Source organism: Camelus dromedarius, chromosome 31 (assembly GCF_036321535.1).
Source record: "Camelus dromedarius isolate mCamDro1 chromosome 31, mCamDro1.pat, whole genome shotgun sequence".
NCBI classification, from domain to species: Eukaryota; Metazoa; Chordata; class Mammalia; order Artiodactyla; family Camelidae; genus Camelus; species Camelus dromedarius.
Genome location: NC_087466.1, coordinates 8541182 through 8556506, shown reverse-complemented (window position 1 = coordinate 8556506; position 15325 = coordinate 8541182). Strand labels below are relative to the sequence as shown.

The following is a 15325-nucleotide window of genomic DNA, read 5'->3' as shown; positions in this document are numbered from 1 at the left end:
AAGCTCTCTGTGCCTCAGTCTCCTCGTCTGTAATGTGAATTAATAACACTGCCTATCTCTTTGGTTGAGTATTAACCTAAGTTTACTGCGCAGAAAGGGATGAGAACAACAGATGAAAAAGTGTGGGCTCATCATCATCATTAAAAGCGATGACCCCAGAGATGAGCTCCAAGGTTGTGTGGAGCAGAGAGAGTTTCCAGCTACTCAATAATGTGGCTTCATCCTAAGGACGCCAGTGCAAGCAAGGAGAGATGGAGACCAGGCTCCGCAGCAGGCTCGGGGAATCCAAGCTGTGATGAGGCTTCGTGGGGAGATTAGGGCCCGAGGGTGAGGAGGACTCATGGAGACAGGACTGCAGCTCAAAGACTCTTGGGAGCTGGGCGGCAGGCTCTGTGGGCATTCTCCTTGGGGTCCACCATTGGCAAGTCTCAGTGAGCGCATCCCCCATGCCTGGCTCTCTTAGGGTCCTCTTGCCACTCCCTGCTGCCAGCTGCCCCCTCTCTCCAGTGGTTATCCTGTACGTCTTTTATCTGCCCCTGGATGGTAGGGGTGCTCCCCCATATCCCTTAGAACTTACAGCGGTGGTGTGTGAGCATCACTTCTGGCAACCAGCATCTGCATGTCCCGGGGGGAAGCCGGAATTCTGGGAAATTAACACCTACCAGGAGCAGCCTTTTTCCAATGGCTACCGGGAATCAGCATATAAATACCCTCAGCTCCCTACCCTCAGCTGGGAACTTGACCAACCATGCATCCCCATTTTGGAAAATCATGGAGTTCGTGACAATGTTGCCTGCCATGTTTGCATCACCAATAAATCACCTCCGGGTCAACCTGCATGTCTGGCTGTATTATGTTCAACATGATTCTCCACAGGCATATGAAAATGTCAAACGTTCATTTCGATATTACCTTCTTATCCAAAATTGTCCATTGTAAGTAGCACAAATATCCAGGTCCTTGTGTGCATCATTCTGGTATAGCTGTGTTCAAGCCTTTAGGTATTGAAATATATTACACTACATTGCATTTTGTTATCCTTTTATATTATAGTTAGGACATTTTATTATTCATATATTCTGAAAGGATGTATGTAGGTGATTTACTGTTTCAATTTTGTTTCAAGAAAGTGAAGGGGCTGTCACAAAATGCTTGTCATGAGACAGGAGTGTTGGTGCTGATAAAAGGGACAGATTCTCAGCTTGATGGTCTCTAAGGCTCCTTTTAGTTCTGGCTCCAACGTATCTAAGAATCAAAAAACTTCGTATTTGGGGACACAAAGGACTGTCCCCATTGTAGTATCAAGAAGGTGATTTCAGACTTTGGGCTTTCACAATAAGACAATGTTATTTCCAGACGTGTTTTTTTGACATTTTTATTGTAGTAAAATATTCATAACATAAAATTGGCCATTTTAACCATTTTTAAGTGGACGGTTTGGTGGCATGAAACACATTCGCACCATTGTGCAGCCATCACCGCCATCCGTCTTCAGAAGTGTTATTCATCTTGCAAAACTGAAACTCTGTACTCATTAAACAGTAGTTCCCAGTTCCCCACTCCCTCCAGACCCTACCAACCACTATTCTACTTTCTGTCTCTAAATTTAACTGCACTGAGAATCTCATAGAAGTGGAGGCACACAGTATTTGTCCTCTTGGATCTGGCTTATGTCACTGAGCATAATGTCCTCAAGGTTCATTCAGGTTGTAGCCTGTGTCAGAATGTCCTTCCTTTTTAAGGCTGAATGATATTCCATTGTCAGGACAGACCACACTTTGTTCATCCATTCGTCTCTCAGTGAGTATTTGGGTTGTTTCCACTTCTTGGCGACTGGGGCATAATGCTGCTATGATCACGGGTGTACCCATATCTGCTGCAGTCCCTGCTTTAATTCTCATGAGTATAAGCCCAGAAGGCTGGATCACACGGGAATTCTATGCTTAATTTTTTGAGGAACCACCATCCTGTTTTCTACAGAAGCTGCACCATTTTATATCCCCAGATTCTGTTGTTTTAAGCCACTAGTTTTGGGCCCTTTGTTACGGCAGTCCTAGAAAACAAAACAAGTACCTACCATGTGTCAGGCGCTGGGCTGTGGGGACATGATGGTGTAGAGTCAGGCCATTCCAGATGGCCGCTGTCTTGCTCTCTGTCCATCCCTTGCTCGACCCCTGCTCCACCTACAACCTACTCAGGCGGACGTGCCTGCCCCCTGCCACTGCCATTGATGCTTCTAATCGCTAGGCCAGAACGTCCCCACCTGCTAGTTTATCACAGGGAAGCATCTACCCTCGGGAAGCTCGTTGACCTGAGGGGCTGTGAGGGACGTGCCCAGCCCTGGTTCCCCCGGTAACGGATGAGCCCACCTGACGTCGTCCCCCCTCTGTGGCCGCCTCCTCCCCGAGTGGGGCAGAGTGCCGTCGAGTCCTGCCTGCTGGCGGCCGTACACGGTGGGGAGTCGCTCCAGGACCCCTTGTTTGGGGCGTGTAAGGCCCCCTGTCTGATAACCGCTGATGTCCCTGTCACTGTCTCCGGGCTCAAGGCTCGCGGTCCTGCCGGGCGCGGCCCAGCCATCCGGCAGCCAGTCAGGAGGCGAGGAAACTCCCGCGAGAGCCGAGACTTCGGGGAGGCAGGGCGGGAACGGAAGTTGGGGGTGTGGGGTCCCCAGGCGGCGTCCACCCGCGCGTGGGGCCCTGAGGCAGCGGAGCGCCACCAGAGGCGTCGTTCTCTTCCATGATGTCGAGGGCGTCCTGTTAACTCAGCGTGTGCTTCCAGGTTAAAGGCAGCAGCCCGGGCTCGTGGCCCCGCTGACGCCCGGGCCTGGCTGGTGGCCGCGGGCCGAGCGCAGGGGCCGGGCGTGTCTGTTCCGTGCTTGGCGGCTGCCTGGTCGGTGAGACAAGCCTGCCCCCCGCCCACCACCCCTAAACAGCTGCAGACACAGGCTTTAGGGCTGTTACCTCGGGGACAGGCTTGTGACTTGGACATGGCCTGTTAACCCGGAGGGGTTTGGTTGGGGCCTGCGGCGACGGCGGGATAACCAGAGCGCCCTTGGGCTCCGAGTCCCAGCGATGGGAGGGCGGAGCAACGACACAGTGATGGGACCGCAGCTACACGCCGCCTACAACGCGGTGCAACAGGTGGGAGACCCACAAAGGGCCAACAAGTCATCCAGCCATAAACCACTATCGGGTCTAGAACAGCTGTGCGTGACCTTCGGGACCCCCGTGGGCATCCATAGTGACCAGTGGCCATGAAGTCCAGGAATGGGCCGACAGTAATGCCGTCCACTGCGTCCACTGGCTTTTCCTTACAACCCCACTGCTGCCGGGCTAGGAAGGGACTTAAACACAACTGACACGAAACCGGCTCTCAGCACGTGGGCTGGGAGGCTAACTCAAGCCCCCGGCACTGTAACTGGCCATCCCAGGAGCAGTGGCCCCAGTGCCCCCGCCACATTAGCCCAGAGGCAACCAGTCAACACCATCCGAGCTCAACTGTTGACCATCAAAGGATTGTTGACTTGCTTTTGCCCTTGACACGGGATCTACCCCCAGGGGAACACGTTATAAAATGGCCCTGAGACCGGCAGGTAAGTCCCCTGCTGTTTGGGTTTGCTGCCTTGTGGGGAATAAAATCAGAAATGGATTTACAGATCTCACTTGTCTTCCATCTACCTAGGACTGCTGCGGTAGTTAGGCCAGGCCCCTGCTGGAGAAAGTCACCACTGTAGTACCCTGTGGTCCGTCGTTACACCGCCTCTCCAGTATTGGGCACCGGCCGTGCGGACTGGGGCAGGCTGGCGGTGGGTTCTCCAGGCCAGGACAGAGCCACAGGCGGGGGTGATGGGAGCTCCGAGCACTGCTTCTGCTTGTTTCGTGCTTAACGGCCTTGATCTTCTCTGCCTTGTGCCTGTTAAACATCTTACATTTCCTCCTGAGTCTGAGCAGAGGGAACCTGCAGACTGAGTGACAAGCATGACCTTCCTCCGAGACGATTCTGACTGCTGGGTCGGCTGCGAGAGGCCGTTGTCATCCGCCTCTCGGAATTCCATGAAAGTTGACGTAATAAGCGCCTGGCTCCAATGTTTGCCCCCCTCCTGAACTCATGATTCTCTTTAGCCGCTGGTGTCTGTACTGCAGGGTGTGTAGGGGTGGGGTGTAGGGTCAGGCCACGCCAGATGGCTGTTCTCTTGCTTGCCTGCATTCCCCGCGCAACCAGTCCCTGCTTCACCCCCACGATCACCCAATCCTCATGATTATCGTGCTTCATTAGTCCCTGGTAACTGATGAACCCACCTGATTAACCCTGTAAATGGCAATGGCCACTTGGGTAGTGAAAATTCCTGCCACATCCCTGCCCACCGTGGCATGTTGCTCCAGGAACCTTTGTGTAAGATCCACTGCGGGACTGAGGGGTGCAGCCCCTCAGATGGTAAACCAGACGGCGCTTCCCTCATGAGGCGCTTTTTTTCTGGTGGGTGGGGTGTAATTAGGTTTATTTATTTATTTATTTTTTTTAGAAGAGGTACCAGGGATTGAACTCAGGACTTTGCACATGCTAAGCATGCACTTTACCACTTGAGCTATCTCCCCTCCGCCCAATCATGATGCGTTTCTTCCCATTGGAAGGACAGCAAATTATGACTAACAGTGTCAGGTGGTGAGAAGTGCTACAGAGAAGCAGCGTGGCTGTGTGTGTATCACGGGCACAGAAGGTGGGACGAGCAAGTCTCCTCACTCGAACCCAGTTTCCAAACCCCAGTGCCGTCCCCTCTCTCCTGCCTGACCTTGGATTCGGTCAAGACACACTGCAGGCTGCAGGGAAGCCATGCAAACCGGAGGAGCGCCAGGAAAGGCCAAGAGCCCAGGGGCAGCGATGGGGCCGGCAGTAGGGACCGGAGAGGTTTCTCCAAATCACGGGGCCCGAGGGTCCTTAGGGCGCCCCACTTGGGAACAGTAGGTGCTGGGACTGTCAGGGCCCTTCAGGATGACCATCCCTCTCCTCGGCCCTGCGCGATCAGGTCCTGCCCCACCACGGGCCACCCTGTAGCTGCATTAACCTGCTTGTAAGTCTTCTTGAAATACCCTGGCAGCGTGTTCTATCTGATCCCCTTCTGCTTGGAACTCTTCTCCCATCCTGGCTTCCCAGACTAATTTCTCCACATCCTTGAGGATTTTGTCCCTCCCCAGGAGCTTTCCTGGGTGCTCCAGGCTGGGGTACATCCCCTCCCTGACATACCCACTAGAGCCAAGCTTGGCATCAGGTACATAAGTGATAAATACTTGGATGGATGGATGGATGGATTCTGGACCCTGCCAAACCAACTTCCTGTGCTTGTTTTTTTTTTCTCCCCCAGGGCCACTGAGATTTGCCTCTGTCTGCCTCCCCCAGGGCTCAACTGACCACACCAGTGAACCCAGCGTGCCCGAGTCCTGGCAGCGGGAAGGCTGATGCATGCAAAGCGGGCATCTCCTTGCCTGGCCACCTGACCACCCTGGCGCGGCCGAATCTGAAAGCTAATGACATTATTGTGCAGAGACACAATGTCTGTGGGCATTTGCTGACCCGGGCTTTGGTGTGGGCTTAATTCAGCATTCTCACCCTGCTTTCCGCAGGGACGCAGTGGTCACCCGTCTTGGCACCAGCACTCCTGGGGAAGGTATAAATGCCACCTCCCGCCAGCCAGCTTCACGGGCACTCTCAGGGGCTGGTGTCACTGGTAAGAATGCCTCTCTCGCTTGTCTTGCCTTTTTCTCTCATCCTCATCCCTGATGGAGAGCGTAGGAGACCTGGGTTTGAATCCAGATGCTACCACTTTCTGACAGGGTGACTTTGGGCGAAGATGTCAAGGCTCTGAGCCTTGGTTTTCTTTTCTGTTAAATGGAGAGAGGGGGTCATAAAACCTCGTTGGCTGTGGGGCTCAGAGATGACGTAGGTGAGTGGTCCAGCGCAGCGCCTGGCCCAGAATGTGTACTTTGAAGATGCTTTGTGTTGATACTGAACAGTCCATCAGCATCCTCATTTTGCCAGAGGAAGAGAATATAGCTGAGGGTTTGCGAGTGGAAAGAATAAAAGCACTGAAGGTTCAGCTTCGTTCAAGGGCGGTGAGTCCACTCTCCATATCTAGAAACGTTCCTGGGCGCCCACTCTGTCCCGCCACACTGTCCCCATTTTACAGAGCAGGAAATTGAGGCGCCAAGACGATGCCCTTCCCAGAGCCTCGATGCTGGTAAGCGGCGGAGGCAGCCCGTGAGTTGAACCAACTGAGCTTAATCTTTGATCTGAGGATGCCGATAGGGGACGGTAATGGTGGGGTCTCGGGCACAGTGACCAGCCCAGAGGGCTGGCTCCCAGACTGCTTAGTTGAATGTCCTCTTTCTGGGGAACGTCCTGGCCTGGTCTCTGGAATAGAAGGAGCTTCTGGAAGCTGGATGTTAATCTCTGGAGAAGGAGACAGGCTTCCCCTCTTCCCTGGGAACATAGACTGGGTTCTCTCCCGCTCCTGCAGGAAGGAAGAAGAAACCGACACTTTTGCCACCTTTCCTGATGTTCTCAGACGCTAAGAATTTCTCCCCCTTTCTGCCTGTCATGGTGTCTGAACTTCTACCTTAGACTCAGGTCTTTGCTCTGGTGTGGAATGAGTTCCATAACAGATGTGTGCGCTGATGGGGGAGGGGATAAGACGAGTGGTGGAGAGGAGCGTTCTGGGTACTGGGTGTGGGGTGGGGAGTCAAGGAGGAAGTCGGGGACGAGGGGCAGGGGGTACAGGGGACTTTATGAGATGGCAGATTGGGAGCTACAGACTGATCAAGCATGGATTTTGTCAGGCCACACTGTTTTCTTTTAATCAAGAAATTTCTGCATAAAATCAACGGGGCTGCATTCTATGTAGCATCAGTTGTCTGGTTCTAGGTGATGAGGACCCACCTGGGGCCCCACTCAAGCACTAGTCTGCCACTTTATTGTTCAGTAGACCTCATCTCTCTCCTCTCCCCTACCCCCTCGGAGCTGGCCTGGACCCAAAGAAGGGAAGCTAAGGATGGACGTTCGGGCAGCTGCTTTGCAGACCCCACCGCTCCAGGATCTTCTGAAACCAGGGAGACAAAATGGGATTCGGGGTCCCGAGGACCCCCAGTGAGAGGGACGAGGGCCCAGAGAGACCTCACTGCTGCTTCCCCGTGTCTTCCAGGTCAGTCCTGCACGAGACAGCCCACCATGGCCTCAGACCTCCAGACCCAAGCGGGCAAGCCACAGCCCCTCAACCCCAAGGTGGGTACCATGCAGGGTGGGGAAGATGGGTGGCAGGCACCATGCCTCTCCCAGACTTGGTTTCTCTTTTGTAAAGTGGGGTTGACATCTTCCTTCCCGGGGTTCCCCTCTCTGCCCCTCTCTGGGCCTCAGTCTTCCCTACTTGAACACTGGGATTGCGGGGGGCACTGATTCAGAATGTCCCTCCCCAGCCCATTACTGGCATGCTTCTGGCTTCAGATATTCAAGTTTCTTTGCCCTGCACCCCATTGCCTGGGGGGGTGCCCAAAGCTGGGGCGGACCCTCAGTCCAGTCTGAAAGGGGGCTTGTGAATGGGAAGTGGGCTGAGATTCCTGACTCCATACCTGCTGTGTGACCTAGGCCAGTCACTTGACCTCTCTGGGCCTCAGTTCCTTCCTTCGTAAAATGGGGAGAATTGGTTTCACAGCAAAAGGTAATTGCGAAGAAGCAAAGAAATCAGGCTGAGCCAGTGATTGTCCACCTAATGCCAGCTAATGGTGCCGCCTTTGTCTTCTCTCCTAAGGTGATGCGACCTTATCCCAAAGTCAGGGGCTTGTCACACCGAATCTGCCCCCAGACTTCTACCAGCAGCCGTCCACCAGGCTGCCTTCCTGTTTCCCTCTGCTTCAGGGGCCCCGGACATGAATTCCATCCTGGATCTGCCCTTTTGTCTGATTGCCCCCTAGCTTGGAAATCTTGAGCTGATACAGCCCCTTACCCAGTCACCCCATTCTGTCCCTTAAGGGGCTTTCTAGAAATACAGACAATAAACTAATAAATGTGACTTCGAGGAGTGAGAAGTGCTAGGAAGAAACTAAACGAGTAGGCTTCCCAACAGTTGGGGTGGATGGGGAACAGGTAAGCTAAAGTAGCCAGGGTGGACTTCTTGGAGGAGGTGACATTGGAGTGGAGTCTGGAGACAAGTGAGGAAGTAGCCATGTGGAAGTCAGGGAGTAGGGGTAGGGGAGAATTCCAGGCACAGGGCACAGCAAGTGCAAAGGCCCAGAGGTCAGAATGAGCTGGGAGAGTTTGAGCAGCAAGGCGGCCAGTCTGAAGTGGTTTGGAGCAGTGCCCTCCAATAGATTTCAAACAAGTCACATGTGGAGTCTAATGTTTCCTAAGAGTCCCTTTGACAAAGTAAAAAGAAATAGCAGAAATTGTCATATTATTAAATCCAGTATATCCCAATGTATAGTCATTAAAGAAATTATTAGGGAACTATTTTACCTTCTCTTTTTCAGACTGAATCTGCAGCATCTGATGTGTATTTGATACAGCACATCCTAGTTCAGATTAGTAGCATGTGTTCAGTAGACATGTGTAGCTTATTGGTTGCCATATTGGACTGTGCAGGTCAAAGGATTGGGTGATGTGTAAATTTTTACCATCCACTTGTTGATAAATAATAATACTGAACTCCTGGGCTCTCTGAGGCCTTTCAAATGCATGGAGAGGCTGACTTTCCTCACTCTTCACCCCTACAAGCCCTGGTCTCCCAGGCCAGGGTCATAACATACTAGCCCCTGACTTCCATGCTGTTGAGTCTTGTAACCCTACAAAATAGACATGGTCCTCCATTTTGCAGATGGGGCAGCTGAGGCTCAGAGCAATCACGTGGCTTCCTGGGGTTGCACAGCTGGATGCAGCAGAAGTGATGTTAAAGCCCAGGTCTCCTGACCCATTTGTGGTCGAGTCAGTGACCATGAAGGCTGAATTGAGCCCCTGGAATGTGACTCTGAGCCCTGCTGTGCCTCCCTCCCCTGGCTTTGTCTGGCTAATCCCCAGCCTGGGAGAGAGGGGCATGTTTACCTAGCCAGTGCTGACCATGTGAATTGTGCAGCTGCCCCTCCTGAGAGCCTCTTCATCCAGGGGCAGCTCCCTGGGGCATGTGTGGCTGGAAAACGCTTGCCTCCAGATTCTCTCTGGACTCATGGAAGCAGGCAGTTGGCCCCCTGTTTGCACTTGGCCATGAGCCCCTTCATTTTCCTGAGCTTCAGTTACCCGGATGGGAACCCTGCCAACCCCTCCCTGGGCTGATGAGAGGACCAGGTCAGGCAAGGGGATGAAGTCCTCTTAAGTATCCCGAGGGGGAGGAAAGCCTGCAAAACCCATGGGGCTCAAGAAAAGGGCACAGGTATGTGTAGTTTTATGGGTGATTTGTGGGTGTGGGGTGGATACAGTGGTACTGGTCCAGCTCTAATGGGGGCAGAAGAAGCTTAAGCAGCATGGTCTGGCATCTTGCTACTCCTGCCGTGGTCCACAGGCCAGTGGTACCAACCTCACCTGGGAGCGCATTAGAAATGCAGAACCAGGGGAGGCACCCCAGACCTGCTGCCTTGGAAACCATGTTTATCAGGATGCCAGGTACCTTGTGTGCGTGTTAGAGTTGGCAAAGTGCTGCTGCTCTACTGGAAACAGCATCAGACAAGCTTGGGCTCCAATTTCAGCTTTGCCACTTACCCCCTTGGGATCCGTAGCATGTCCTTGAATTATGCCCCCCACACCAGAGCAGACATGGTGTGTTAACAGTTATGCTCCTCTGAATCTTCCCAGCAACACCATGAAGTAGGTTCTGCCTTCATTTCCATTTTACAGCTGTGGAAACTGAGGCTCAGAGAGGTGAAATACTGGCCCAAGTTCTCACAGCTGGTAACTGGAGCCAGGACTGTCTGACTTTATGTTTGGTTCATGATTCCCAAGCGTGGAAGCCTTCAGCATCCTTTGAGGCTCTCCGAGTCCCCTCTCCACACCCACTGCCCCACTCACCCTCCTCCCCATCATGATGGGTTCCGACTCTCTCCTCCTGCAGATCATCATCTTTGAGCAGGAGAACTTCCAGGGCCACTCGCACGAGCTCAACGGCCCCTGCCCCAACCTGAAGGAGACTGGCGTGGAGAAGGCCGCCTCCGTCCTGGTTCAGGCTGGACCGTATGTACCTGGGGGGTGTTGCTTGGTCGGGGGCTGCCAAGGTGAGGCAGTCAGGCTGTGGAGCTGGAGGGATCCGCTCTCACTGAGCTCCTAGGCTGTGCGATCAGGGGACCAGGATTTGGGGTCTTGGCAGAGCTTGTGCTATGACATCACAGCTGATTCAAATCCTGGTTCCACCACTTCTGGGCTGTGTGATGCTGGACCAGAAACTGCCCTCTCTGAGCCTCGGTTTCCTCCTCTGTAGGATGAGGATAACCATGTTCTCTTGGGGATGAAGGGAGAGAGTTCATGTGAAAAGCCTGACACCGAGGGCAGCTGCTTCCCTGAGGCAGGGAGACGGACACAGGGACTCTCAGGGACTTTTTTAGAGCTGCCAGTCTCTGGCTCTGCGAATTGTCCTCACTCTCCCGGGAGGTTTAAAGCTGGACATCCCAGCTCTGCATCCATCCCTCCCTTCCCAGATCCTGGTGATACTTAATCTAGCAGATTCACTGATACATTTGGGGGCCAGCAGGCTTGGTAACCCTGACCCAAGAGAGAAGGGGAGGGGCTGGTTGGATTGGCTCTCCTGGGACCATGTCACGTAGATGAGCACAGCCTGTAGGCCTTTCCGTGTGGTTCCCTCTTTGCAGGAGCCTCCAGAATCAGAGGTGGCCCCCGGTGACCCCCAGCCAGCAGGTCAGTGAGTCTCATGTGGGTCCTGAGTGACCCTTATTCAAGCAGGGCCATCGCACTCTGCAGAATTGTCTGTGGTGACGCTGACCTGGAGAATACAGCCAAGGCGGCGGTCCTGCTACGGCCCGCTTGCCTGATGCACGTGGGGCGTCAGTGTGCCTGAGAGCTCACCTTCCTGGCCGGCTGAAATGTTGTTGCCTTTTCCTTTGTTTTAATGGAGGGACTGGGGCTTAAACCCGGGACCTCGTGCCGGTGGCTGAGCTAGTACCCACCCCGGACGACTGAAGTTCTGACCGCTGAAGTGCCACATCTGCTTTTCAGTTGTCTTTTGTTAGTGTTTAGATGGAAGAGTTTCTCAAACAGACTTTATGTTCCTCTGCTTGCTTTTAAAAAATCTAACTTTGATGTTTTTATTAATTATTGTTTATTATTTAAAATGAAGAAGAAATGGTTTGGTGCAAAAAAACCAGACAACTCTAATCTCACCACTCTTGGCTTCGCTGTGCTTGGAGTTAGGGGAGGCTGCTGCTCGTTTTGATGAGCAGAGCAGCTGTGAGCTCTGGGGCCCAAGCGCGTGGCCAGGGTCCCACCAGAGGGAGCCTGGAGTGGGCCTGACTTGCTCGCTCTCTGTCTCTTTCTCTCCACTGCAGCTGGGTGGGCTACGAACAAGCCAACTGCAAAGGAGAGCAGTTTGTGTTTGAGAAGGGCGAGTACCCCCGCTGGGACTCATGGACCAGCAGTCGAAGGACGGACTCCCTCAGCTCCCTGAGGCCCATCAAAGTGGTGAGCCCCCCGATCCTCCTCTTCTTCCTTTCTCGGCCCCCTTGGAGCCAGAGGTCTAGGGACCAGGAAGGAGCCTTCACCTCTGGCATCATGCCCCTTCTGACTGGTGGGGGACTTCCTGGCCATGTGACCTCACCTAAGTCACTTCACCTCCCTGAGCCTCAGTTTTCCTCATCTGTAAAATGGGGATATTAGTGCCTACTGTCCTGAGATTCCAGCCTGCTTGGCCCAAGAGGCACCAGATCGCACAACTTCAAGGGATCCATTCAAAATCCTCCAGGGGTCACTGTGCACATTGTAGTCTGTGTGGACAGTGCTCTCCAGGGCTTTGTGCCTCCAGTCACAGAGCAAGTGCTCAGTATACGATTCCCCCCATAAATACTCAAAGAGATTCTGGGTTTGGGGTGGTGGGAAGGCAGTTTAGCTCTTGTTCATAATTCATACCAGGAAGACCTCTCAGTGCTTCTCTGATCCTGATGCTTACCAGCGTGTGAGTGTTCTGGGAGGGCAAAGGGCCCAGAGATGCTCAGGTACACCCCAAGCCCCGCCCCCCCAGCCCAGTCTAGTTCTCTCCAGAGCTTGATGGAAGATTGGAGAACACTGGACTTGGCATTCCTGAGATGTGGATTCCTCTGCTGGCTCTGGCACTCCCAGCTGGATGGCCTTGGCCAAGTCACCTTACCTCTCTGAGCCTTAGTTTTCTCATCTGCCAAGTAGCATAAGAGTAGTTTAAAGGATTAAAGGAGATGATTAACAAAAATGTCACAGAACGGGAGGATAAGAAGATACGTAGAGATGAAGGAAAGCCAAAATATTTCAAGTGTCTACTTAGAGGCACAATAAGCCTGTGTGTGTATGTGTGTATCCGGCTGCCATTTATTTTTAAAAGGAGAGTTGAGGCTGTGGGAGGGGAAATGACATTTCACAATCAGATATTCCTCAAAGTGCAGAATCCGGAGTGTCTGTCACGTGAAGATAGCCCAGGGGGGTCTTCACGGATGGCCACTGTTGGATGCAGTTGTCGTAGACACGCTCATGGCTGCAGGTGGAGCGTGCGGGGCACGAGGGTGGGTCCCCTCGCTCACACCCACTTCCCCCCGCCTCCTGTCCACAGGACAGCCAGGAGCACAAGATCATCCTGTACGAGAACCCCAACTTCACGGGGAAGAAGATGGAGGTCATAGACGATGACGTGCCCAGCTTCCACGCGCACGGCTACCAGGAGAAGGTGTCCTCTGTGCGGGTGCAGAGCGGCACGTGAGTGCACCCCCGCCCCGGGAGCCCGGAGCCCGGGCTTCTAAGTCCTCTTCTGCCCTGAACTCTGCTGGTCATCTTGGATGCTCCTGACCTCAGTCTTCTTGTTGGAAAATGGGCGTGCAAATCTTCAGCCTTCTTGTGGCTTTCAGTCCCGCAGTTCCACCCTGACTTGTCTTGTGGGCAATACCTGACCTTTGGGGGAGAGAAACCCTGGACCCTTGCCCTAACCTCAGCCCCAGAGAGCAGGACAGTAAATGGTGTGGTGGCGGCGGGGGGAGGAGGGGGAGGACAGTAAATGGTGGGGCGGGGGTAAGGCAGAGGCCCGGGGGTGGGGGTGGGAATGAGCTGAGTGGCCCTGACAGAGCTGGGCGAGGCCGGAAGTCCAGCCCGTGCTCGCCTTTTACTGCATGAGTTCCTGAGATTGGCAATAGGAGGCGTCCTCCTCCACTGAATTAAACTTTGGCACGTACACCTCAGCCGTCAGCATCGGGGAATTTCTCATGGTGAAAAGTTCGGGTTCCACAGGGAGTCTGAAGACGGGCTTCGGGCAGCTGTGTGCTGGGCCGGCTTGTACCAGCTTGCAAAAGCTGACTGTTAAAACGTCTTAGAATTTTTGTGAGCTGGTGGCTTAATCGTTCGTAGCTTGAAATAATCAGTCGCAGAAGTATCTACACCACAGAAATTGGAAAATCAAGACTTTTTCCCCTTAAGGGAGCTAGTTTACCAGCACATACTGGCTTTCTGGAGCTTGTCAGACTCTTAAAATAGCATGCAAATTTCTGTACTCACGTTCTTTGTAATGTACTGACTTAATCATTAATTGATTCAACTTGTTGAGAGACGTCATGGGCCAGGCACTGTGTTAGGTGGTCAGTAAGCCTAGGTAGCTTGAAGAGACCTGGTCTCTGCATTGTGTCACTACAGTCTGCTTGAGGGCAACTCCTAATAATTTAGGAATCCACACACATCCAGCCTCATTCCCTGAGGGAAGGGACTCTTGAGCTGAGTAGGAATTGCAGGGGGTAAGGAAGAGAAGGAAGGACATCCCAGATGCTGAGAACGGCACGTACAAAGGTCCTGTGGTGGGAAGAGCCTGGGGAGTCTGAAGGACTCTATGAAGGACAGAGTGGCTGGGCTGCAGAGGTATAGGGGCACGAGGCTGAGAAGCAGAGCTGGAGGTGCCCACAGGGGCTGGTCGGGCAGGTCCGTGGGGGCCAGGGCTGTGCGACGTGTTCTGGGGAGAAGACTGATGTTCATCAGGTACTCAGCACAGAGTGACCCACTGAGTGGTGCTGGCTTCAGAGGGGAGAGGGATGACAGGGCTCCTGGGGCCTCGGCCACCGCCCCTGGCCTTGCAGTGGGGCTGACGGTTGGGCTAAGAGGCCTGTCTGATTCGAAGCTTAAGTGAGCTTTAGATCACCCTTTCCTCTGAACCCAGTGTCAGGCCTTTAGTTAAAATTTGCTTCTGGGGGTGGGGTGGGGTAGAGCTCAGCGGCAGAGCACATGCTGGGCACGCACAAGGTCCTGGGTTCAATTCCCAGGGCCTCCATTAAGGGCAGGGGAAAGAACAAAAAAAATAAAAACCAAAGTTGCTTCTGGAGGTAGTGAGTTCCCCATCAAAAGGAGGAAGGAAGAGGCTGGACCCGGGAAGGGTGGTGGTGTTCCTGCTCAAGACCTGGGAAGTGTGGAATGTCTGGGGGACTCCACCCTTCTCAGTGGCTGAACGGTTCCCTCTCTGTCTCTCCATCTGCTGCTCCCGTCCCCCGCGGCCCCACAGGTGGGTCGGCTACCAGTACCCTGGCTACCGCGGGCTGCAGTACCTGCTGGAGAAGGGCGATTACAAGGACAGCGGTGACTTCGGGGCGCCCCAGCCCCAGGTGCAGTCTGTGCGCCGCATCCGTGACATGCAGTGGCACCAGCGGGGCGCCTTCCACCCCTCCAGCTAATGCTCCTCATCTCCTCCTTCCCAGGGGCCTGGTCTGCTTCCCAGGACCCCCCACCCCAGACATCCTGGCGAGTGAATAAAGTGTGACTTGCAAGTTGGTGGTGGCAGTGTCTTTTCTCCCCAGTGGGAGCCCGGGTGCCGCCGTGTGTGAGTGCTCGTGTCAGAGACGGAGAAGGACCAGAGAACCAGGTGTCCGGTTGAGGGGCAGGACGTCCTCACCGAGACTTACAGCTCCACAGCTGTGTAGCTGTGTGACCTTGGGCCCATCGTCCAACCTTTCTGAGCCTTTGCTTTTTCTCCTGACTGACAACCCCCTTTGCCCCATGAGTGGCTGCCTGGGCCGACCGCAGAACTCCCTTTTGTGTGGTTGCTGAGCACAGTCATTCAAGGGCAGGTGATGGATGCCCCAGCCCTTAAAAATGAACCCCCTGCCTGCCAACCCCACAGGACTGCCTTATCACCTTG

At 53.9% G+C, this 15325-nt stretch overlaps 1 protein-coding gene across 1 annotated transcript; it reads left to right on the top strand.

Annotated features, from left to right (window-relative positions):
* Positions 1 to 1680: 1680 nt before the first annotated feature.
* Positions 1681 to 14957, top strand: CRYBB2 (crystallin beta B2). Its single transcript, XM_010992331.3, has 7 exons — positions 1681 to 1800; positions 5360 to 5722; positions 7193 to 7272; positions 10082 to 10200; positions 11526 to 11658; positions 12773 to 12915; positions 14693 to 14957. Exons 3-7 carry the CDS (start codon positions 7219 to 7221, stop codon positions 14859 to 14861), a joined length of 618 nt encoding a protein of 205 aa, XP_010990633.3. The 5' UTR covers positions 1681 to 1800; positions 5360 to 5722; positions 7193 to 7218; the 3' UTR covers positions 14862 to 14957.
* The last annotated feature ends 368 nt before the right edge of the window (positions 14958 to 15325 follow it).

What these genes read in the sequence shown, in the direction of transcription:
- CRYBB2 (XM_010992331.3), top strand. Translation starts at nt 7,219, where the DNA reads ATGGCCTCAGACCTCCAGACCCAAGCGGGCAAGCCACAGCCCCTCAAC. An exon ending in CCCTGAGGCCCATCAAAGTG is followed by an intron (nt 11,659 to 12,772) that starts GTGAGCCCCCCG and finishes TCCTGTCCACAG; the next exon opens with GACAGCCAGGAGCACAAGAT. An exon ending in GTGCGGGTGCAGAGCGGCAC is followed by an intron (nt 12,916 to 14,692) that starts GTGAGTGCACCC and finishes GCGGCCCCACAG; the next exon opens with GTGGGTCGGCTACCAGTACC.